The 9130-nt window shown below is 39.2% G+C and overlaps 1 protein-coding gene across 3 annotated transcripts; it reads right to left on the bottom strand.

Annotated features, from left to right (window-relative positions):
- Positions 1-389: 389 nt before the first annotated feature.
- Positions 390-7342, bottom strand: LOC135619279 (pectin acetylesterase 8-like). Of its 3 annotated transcripts, none has more exons than XM_065121149.1 (13): positions 7145-7334; positions 6337-6467; positions 6144-6226; positions 5516-5642; positions 2986-3065; positions 2726-2812; positions 2530-2654; positions 2355-2415; positions 2096-2149; positions 1901-1978; positions 1354-1459; positions 1033-1178; positions 390-626 (listed from the first exon to the last, which is right to left on the bottom strand). In XM_065121149.1, the coding sequence occupies exons 1-13, from the start codon at positions 7150-7152 to the stop codon at positions 519-521; spliced, it is 1194 nt and encodes a 397-aa protein (XP_064977221.1). In that variant the 5' UTR covers positions 7153-7334; the 3' UTR covers positions 390-518. The 3 variants fall into 3 exon arrangements, with proteins under 3 accessions (XP_064977221.1, XP_064977222.1, XP_064977220.1); XM_065121150.1 differs by lacking the exon at positions 7145-7334 and adding an exon at positions 5748-6060 and having other exon boundaries at positions 6337-6353; XM_065121148.1 differs by having other exon boundaries at positions 2355-2654; positions 7145-7342.
- Between the last annotated feature and the right edge of the window lie 1788 nt (positions 7343-9130).

Below are 9130 nucleotides of genomic sequence, written 5' to 3'. Positions count from 1 at the left end.
CTAATAGTGTTAATATATAGTTTTCCCTCTCTGAAGTACTTTCCTGCGATATCCACTTTGCAAGACCTAAAATTCTCTTATTATGAAATTTATCTATGTAATAAAGATATGTTATTTTGAGTCAAAATATATGATCTTGATGTCATTGTGATTCTCTTGCTATTTTAGAGAAGACTTATTGTAAACATGTTATCATCACTATTGATAGTGAAAATTTGAGGTGGACTAGGGTCCTATGTTCTTTCTTACATTGGATTTTTCACGTTAAAAATTTGATTTCAAAGTATGATTGATTTATCACTCTACTGTTTATGTTGTTCTGGTTAATATTTATATTTTTGATATAAAATTAATATTTTAATAAAAAATCTATTTTAATATACAAAGAGAAAAAAAAATTATTTCGCTTTAATACATTTTTTCCAACTTTCATGAATACATGTACTAGTCAAATAAAGTGCCGGCCGATTACAATTGTCGCATACGGCTTACAAGACTGAAGAAGAAAGCATGTATTGTCAATCATAAACACGGTTGCGGCATGATGAGTCACATGGATATGGACAATCAATTTTTCGAAAGGCGCTTCGATCATAAAACCAATCTCCCACTGCTTTGCCAATTGGCTGCAACATGAACAATTAAACAAACAAATAATCAGTCATAACAAGTTGACAAGAGACAGGAGATGGAAGCGATATAGCTCGATGCCAGGCATCCTAGACATACTAGATGCAAGTGTGTGTGTGTGTATAGGCCTTAACCTAATGCAAGTGTATATCAGGTTATGTGGTAAGAAAAAAGAGCTAATGCTGGCCATCAGCAGAAAAAGTAATGATAATGGATATACTATTTCACCGGTAATCAATTAGAATGGTTGGTGGGGTGTACTAAATAAATGATGCCGCAGTAGTATATATATGATATATCGAATTGTCAACCATGCATGCATGCATGCATGCAGCTGCTTTCCTACTGTTTGCAGAATCCTCTTCTCTCTAATCCTGGGTTCCAGAATAGTGGAGAGCTTACAATATTATCCAGCGCGGGAGAATCAGCAGCTAACCACGTATCCTGACTTCCGGACTGGCAGTGAGCATAGCATGAGTTGATGAACATGCCTCTTGCAGATGAGTTCCCGAGTGCTGCCACAGCATTCAGAAATTCTGACCGGAAACCTGTTTAAGCTCCCATCAAATCATCAGTCGATGCTTGATTACACGTATTGTACTTATATCATAATTAATTGTTATGGGTGATCTGACATCCATTTTGTGAATATTATAGCTAGCAGATGTTATGCAATATCTCAAGCAGCTCCGCCAAACGTTTGGGGGGAAGGAAAGTTCTAACCTTGCATGATTTGAAGTTGATCCGAAGAACACTGCTTTATGTCGAGCTTGCAGTCATTCCAAGTTTTGTGTGGATCGGCAGCACTTGGTACTAAAATGTTTTTGATCTGTGATATCGTAGGAGATTTTTTATTCAACAAGCACCAAGCATAAACCATGATATATGCATGTGCTTATGAACGACTAGGAGATTGAAAATAATTGCTGCAAGTCTGAATCTACATCAACTCAAACATGCACGTTATAGCTAACAGCGTCTGAACAATATAGTAAATGGTTAGTTCACTTCCTCGGTGAAAGAAAAAGTAATTATGGAAGTGAAGGTTACTACAGTTTCTGTCCTTTTCCTGTATACATACTGCCAATGGCAATATATTTAAAAACCAAATTATAACTTCAAAGAAAAACAATACCCTTTTACAAAGAAAATTATCTTTGATGCCGTGAACAAAGAACATGATACTATCATGATATGAAAAAATGAATCATTTTCTATAAAGCATGATATTGGGAAGCAGTACACCAGACTTGTTCTGGGGAAATTTTACCTGCCATGCATCGTATGCTGCATTCAGAATAAAAAGGGATGTACGCATCTGCGGCACCACATATTGCGGGAAAAAGCACTGGTTTGTGTATGTATGAAAAAATGTTAGTGCTATTAGAAAGCAACATCATCTATATGCTCTCCAAAAAAAAGAAAATTCATCTGTCATTGCATCATTAAATGTCATGTTCCTTACCATACTCGGAGTCATTCTTGATGTGCAGGAAGACGGCAAATTCTTTGCAGATCCCTAGAGAACATGAAAGCATCAACCAAGCATGAACAGGTTAGTACTACTCAAAACAGGGGATGCGACCAACATTCACAAGGTAATCATGCATAATTTGTCATTTTGGGTCAGACAAATCCATAGTTCTTCATATATCAGATTAAAATAGCTAATGAATTCAAAGGATGCAGATATCTATGGTCAATAGGTGAAAGAAGAGACATACATGGGTGTTGACAACCTCACTATAGTAGGCTTTGATTGATTCTGTCCCAGTTATGTCCTTCCTGTTATTGGTATGCAACCATGGAAAGAACATCTTCCTCGTCAAGTATTTAGCAGTCAAATGGACTAAAGTATATATTAAGAAAAAAAGGAAATCAAAGCATGGCCTTACGTACGCATTAATAAAATAACCAGCATCGGAGAGGCACTTAACAGTGGCACCTGCTGGTAGAAGATCACCAAATTTGTCACAATGCAGTATGGATGCCAAGCCACCTGCTGAACAACCGGAGAGAAGCGCCTGCAACCCATTTTTTGTATTAGAATGTGGAATCATTGTGGAAGGAAAAAAGTGTCAGTACAACAACCTACGTTTTCTGCCTTGTTCATCCCCTTTGCTAGTAGCTCTTCAATAACAGCGAGCCAAATCTTAGCTCCTCGAAAGTAGAGCTTCGTTGCCTAGTAAAACAAAAGCAGAGAAGAAAGGTCATGGACTTCACCAAAAATCCAATCTGTAACTTGCATCATTCCGTTTATGCTAGACAGTGAAACATGGTCTGCATGCAAAGAGTGTGTGGGAATTCAGCCAACAAAAGCAATGTCTTAATTAATTAAGGAACTTGATCACTTACAGGATCTACTTCATCCACATCTCCTGTAAATGATGAACCATCACAGTAGCGAATCTTGACCTTATTCCAGTTGTAGAAATCTGCATATATACTCCAACCAACATAATTCATGCAAGAAAACTGCTTTAGCTTGCTACAAGGAGTATTTCTCAGTTTTTTTTTTCCTTTTTTTTGTGAAAGAAAAAATTTGTATTTCTTTTAGATAGCCACGTGTGATTGAACAGTTTCATGCATCTGAATCATCAAAAGCCACAAACTGCATTTGACAACATGCAGTTGCCAAATGGATGGTGGAAGTTAGATCTATCATAAAGAGAAAGCAAATTTCCTAAGATATACGTAGCTTCCATTAATTCATGGTTTTGGCTAAATCATTTTCCAAATGATAGGAATGAAGTCAAACCTGATATGTCCCAAATGATTTATTTTCACAGCTGTCTTCCATGATTAACTTTTGATAGGTTATTTTAAATGCACTTTCCACAAGTACAGTATAATAATGGGTACGCTTTGAGAAACTTTACGTGGTTACCGGTTCCATGGGCTCACTATAGACAGGTCCAATGACTATTCTCTAATAGGATGCCCTGAAGCCTCCAATTCAGATCCTTGTTCCTGTTGTCTATGCATAAGATCGTATATTTTAGCAATTTAGTCACAAAAGAAGAAAACAAAAGCCTTGAAAAACGAATTGAAAAGTTGTTCTTCACAAAATTGTGCCCTTTGTTTCTTTATACCTTTTTCGGTTAAGGTCAATTTTAGCCCTTGTAGTTTTGGATATGGATCTCTCAGGTTCTTACAGTTTACTTGTGTTTAAGATAACCCTTATATTTTTAAAAACATAGCACATAAGCTCCTCCCGTTAAGTCGAAGTTAACAAATATTAGAGTCTGCTTGCATGGCATGCTGACTCACAATAAACTATTAATGTAACGACACATGAAAGTTAGGGTTAAGATCCATTTTAGCTCCTGTGGTTTTAACTAGGATATCTTAAGCCCTTATGGTTTACTTGTATCTAAAATAACTCATACATTTTAAAAAACGTAGCATATAAGCCCCTCCCGTCAAGTTTGAGTTAACAGACGTTAGAGTGTGCTTACATAGCATGTTGACTGACAATAAACCATTAATATGATACCACATATAATTTAAGTTTAAAAAAAACTAAGACCTTCATTAATGACGGGAGGAGGCATCGTCGTGGAAATGGCCACTACCACCAGCACCGAGCCGCTGCTACCTAGTAGGGCGTCATATGCACGCAACCTCTGCCGCGCTAATGACAAGCTCAGGAGCCTTCGGTTCTGCCTCAGGTGGATGTGTATCAATCAGTCCAATGCTAGGCACGTAAAGGTCTCTTGGTCCCTCTTCCTCCTCCTAGGCATTGTCTCCACCGCCTCCCACTTCTTCCTCTCCTACGCCCCCACCTGTCGCACCCACGATGTGGTGGTTCAACTCTTCCTCACCTCCGCCTCAGGCCTTACCTACCTCTACCTCTCCGCCTTCGTCCATCGCTATGTCCTCCGTCGCTTTCTCTTCCTTAACAAGTTGATCGGGGAGAGAGAGCAAGTGTGGGAGGGCTACATGGACCAGCTCAACCACTCCTTCCACCTGCTCTTCGTCTTCGTGATGCCATACTTCGTAAGGGAGGTGGTTTACAAGGTACGGTGGTACTCGTTGGGATCGGAGTGTGTGTTATTCGTGGTGACAAGCAACGCCATGGTGGGCGACGTGGTGGCATGCACCCTAGAGCTGATGAGTGACATCCGGAAGCTCTTGAGCTCGTCGTCAAGGTGGGAGAGGCTGCGTGCATATGACGCCCTACTAGGCAACAACGGATCAGTGATGCTGCTGGTGGTTACTTCAATGATGACGCCTCCTCCCGCCATTGATGGAGGTCTTAGTTTTTTTTTTTAAACTTCAATTTTACGTGTCATTATATTAATAATTTATTGTGAGTTTACATGCCATGTAAACAGATTCTAACATATATTAACTAAGATTTGATGGGAGGGACTTATATGCTTCGTTTTTAATAGTGTATGTATTATTTTAAAAATGTACGAGGAAACCATAAGGGCTTAGGAGGTCTATGACCAAAACTATAAGGGCTAAAATAAACCTTAATCTAAATTATACATATCATTATATTAATGATTTATTGTGAGTCAGCATGCCACGTAAGTAAATTCTAATGTCTGTTAACTTAGACTTGATGATGGGGGACTTATATGTTATGTTTTTTAAAATATATGAATTATTTTAGACACGAGTAAACCATAAAGACTTAACAGGTTCATGGCCAAAACCAAAAGAGCTAAAATAGACCTTTCACCTTACCTTTTTTTTTTCTGAAGGAATTTCAAAACTTCATTTCACCTAAGCATTAGATGGAAATTTCTTCTTCTATAGCTTTTAAATTAAAGAAAGATGTTAGAATCTTTAACATCTAATTAAGTTCAAATGTGTTTCAAACACATGGTAAAATCCACAAATTACGAATATAAATGGTCAAAAGATAGTATACCAGGGTTTGAGTTCTGGCTATTGCCTAGGATCCCAGAGAAGGAAAGAGGCTTCATATACTTGGAGGAGCCTCTAAAAGTGTCTCTCCGAGCTAGACAATCTTGGACATTCGTGCACCAGCCTCCTCCCTGCCAAAGCAAGATAAACCTGTCACAGTCCAACTAAGAACAGCTAGAAGCTCTTGGGAGCTTGGCCTTTTCCATGGCCTAGAGCAGTTACAACCCTTCTCTCACCTTTTTCATCGAAAACCTCGACTCTTTTGTTACCATGGATCAACTTTGTGCCTTTAGATTTTACAGTGAAGTTAAGCATTACTCAATATACATACGTATATATGTGTGCGTGCGCGAGCATGCACGAAGTTTGGAGTTTATTAGTTAGTTCTAAGGTGTGTTGTCAGTTCTCTAGCAAACCAGTTGATCTGCAAGTCTTTGAAATCACATGTAGTTGTGGCTCCAAATTGCAATCCAGGACAATTTCCAACCTGTGTCCTAGCTAGCAGCTATAAGTACAACAATCACAGTGCAACTCTGATTGGTTTGATATCTGAACAGCAGATAGTGTTTCGATCAGACCGATTCAAAAGAAGGCATTATCTTACACAAGATAAGGCAGAGGAAATAGCTAACCTCCATGTGAACCAACCAGTTGTTCATCCCAGAGCCAAAACCCGGAGAGATATGATAAGCTGGAGGGCTCCCATCCAAGCAGACTACAAAAGAGTTGAAAAGCCTTTAAATCCTAAAGGACTGCTGGCTGTCTCCTGAACCAGATTACAAGAAACAACAGTACTGCGGCAAGGAGAGAGAGAGAGAATCTGACCCGCTCCTTCGTCTACTGCACCTTCAAGCAATGTCATGGGTACATCAAATCCGTTTACTACAAGTGCGGCTAGCAGGCAACATACACAAACGAGGGGACAAATCCGTGCTCCTAACTTATCATTGTCCATTCTGCAGAAGCAATTCGAAATATTAAGAACAGAGACACGTCTCACGAAAAGCACTTACCGATCAATCACAAGAGCAAGGCACAGAATATGACGTGATAATTCAAGCAAGAACTTGGAGGTTCTGGTTAGAAGCGGAAAAGGAAGATGGTGTTCTATCGTACGTGCTAGAATCTTCATTTTGGTGATGCGCCAAGTGAGATTTTGGTGATGTAGTCAACAAGGCAATCTAATTAAGTAACGTGATCCGAGATAAATGGAGGGCCTCTACAAAATCTGATGTCCTGTGGTAAACATAAACTCCTAGAGTTCAAGATCCAACTGACCACGACGCTAGCTCTTCCCATCCCCCCAACCCAAAAACAAAAAAAATAAACAATAAAATTCTCAAACTCACTAATAATGAAATCGAGAAAAATCTCCGTCCTTCCGATTCATGTGGACTTCCTCGTTATAAAAGTCATAGAATTGCGTAAATTTCCAATGGAGCGAACTGAAAGCGGAGCTAAAAAACCAAAAAAAAGAGGGTGGGGAAGAATGTATGATTTGCTCCTCATCAAAGCAACAGAACGTCCGAGTAATCTAGCAACAAATTATAGAAACAAAATCTCCAGAAAGGAAAAAAATGCACATATTTTTCAAGAAGGGAGAAAAGCATAAAATTTGCAACACCGTGCATACCTGAGCATCTCGAAGAACCAGATTAGGTCTACTTGGTAATACTCTTCAAAGAGGGAGCGGCAGTGGAAAGCATATAGAAGAGCGAGCCGAGGACTCCCATCGACCGTCGTGGCTTCTGACGTGGTTGAAAGTGATTCCCAAAGACGTGTTGACGCCTTGGTGTCGTGTTGCGTCGGAGTTGCGATTATCCCACTTCCCGGGGTCCCGACCTTAGCAGAGAGAGAGCTGCAGCAGTAGAATGAAGCAATTACCGTGGTCGGGCTTGGCCGCGTCCGGGAATCCAGTCAATTATTGTGGTCTTGCCGGTCAGGAACCTTTTTTTTTTTTTTTTTTTTCTTTAAGGATATATTTGCGAAACGGCAGGTGGTTGTCGGTGATTGCCATAAAACCACAAGGACTCCTGTTGTCCTCTTCACCTGCTTCGATGTAATGTGTTTCGGTCATTCCTGGGTGTCGGCCAAGCTTAAAAGTAACTACATATCTAGAACCGTGCTTTTTCTTGCATATAACGTTGCTCGATTGACGAGCCTAAAGCTAACTTTGCCCGAATTATGTTCGCATTTATTCAGCTAGGTTAGTTGTTATCTATCTTTTTTTTTGTTTTAATTAATTAATTGGATGAACGATCACAGCAATTAAGAATTGGGTATTTGCATCCCAAATTTAGTCCGTGTCGACTGAGAGTGCGCGGAGTGAAACGGTTTCAGGGGAGAATAATTTTGCTTTCTCCATTTTAGTTTTGAATATGCGATGGATAGGTCGTCGTTTGTACTTGTAGTTTTATCATCGTTAATTAAATGACTACGAATCTCTTTTTTATAGAGCAATCAGTGTGTACCAAATATGCCAGAAAGAAAGCGTTGTCTAAATTTAGTCATCGAGATCGAGGTAGCCGTACCGCAGATTGAACAGGACTTGCCTCCTCCATATTAATTTGGACTTGTGAAACAGGCAGCAAAACCCCGGTGGAGGGTATGCATGCATGCATGTGAAAGAAAAGTCCAAACATGATTACTTTCCAAGTTGGAGCCAGGCGTGACAGGACGAAACAACTACCGCCCGTGAAGCAGACGATGCAATATTAAAAGTGTGCTTCTCTCACTCCGCATCTGTTATCTTTGTCGTCGGTACCATGCCGACCTCGTTAGGCACATCAACGGGACGTAGACCATTTGTGTCGGCAACAACCTTACCGAACAAAGAACAGTGGTTACGATAACAGTTAGAATCTTAGATTTTTTTTTTTTATAAAATCAATTGATGAGTTTGTGATCTGTATTTTGAGTAACACAGGAGTAGTTTCGATCAATGAGAAATAAATTGATTGAAGTAGGAGGAATTAGACGTTGAATCAGAGTTGAATATGTCAGGAGATTGATCGGTCGACATACCGACAGAAGGATTTTGTATCGTGAGTTCGAGCATCGGGTCGAAGGATTGGATATTGTGTCAAGGAGGTCAGATGTTGCGGGAATCAACGTGCCGATTGGGCAATATGTTAAAAGAGAGGACGATGCGTCGAAGGATCGAACGAAGCGCTAAAAGAACCAATGATATGTCGGATAATATATAATTCATGTTTTGTAATAATTTATCTAGATCTAATTAGTTTAGATATACTTGAGTCGGTATTGGGGTAAAACAATATCAACTCAATTATGGGCCAATTGAGCCTGAATCATGACTGAATTGGGCTTACTATTTGGCCCATTTAATATCATGTAATAGGGTCTGGCGTGATACCTTACATATTGTAAAGAAAACATTGAACATTGTAAAAAAAAGCAAACATGCTAACTTATACATCTAGCAAAATTTACAAACTTATAAAACTCAAAATTATTGCTAGTTTGCATATTATAAAATGATGTAAAATTTTAGACTTTGCAAAGGAAGCAAAAATTGCTAGCTAAAACATTGCAAAAGAAGCAAAAATTGCAGCTTGCACTTCTCAAAAGAGAAGAAAGAAAATTACTAGCTTGCATG

Source organism: Musa acuminata, chromosome BXJ2-8 (genome assembly GCF_036884655.1).
Source record: "Musa acuminata AAA Group cultivar baxijiao chromosome BXJ2-8, Cavendish_Baxijiao_AAA, whole genome shotgun sequence".
NCBI lineage: Eukaryota > Viridiplantae > Streptophyta > Magnoliopsida > Zingiberales > Musaceae > Musa > Musa acuminata.
Note: the sequence above shows the minus strand (reverse complement) of the source record. Positions and strands in the feature narration are given on the sequence as shown.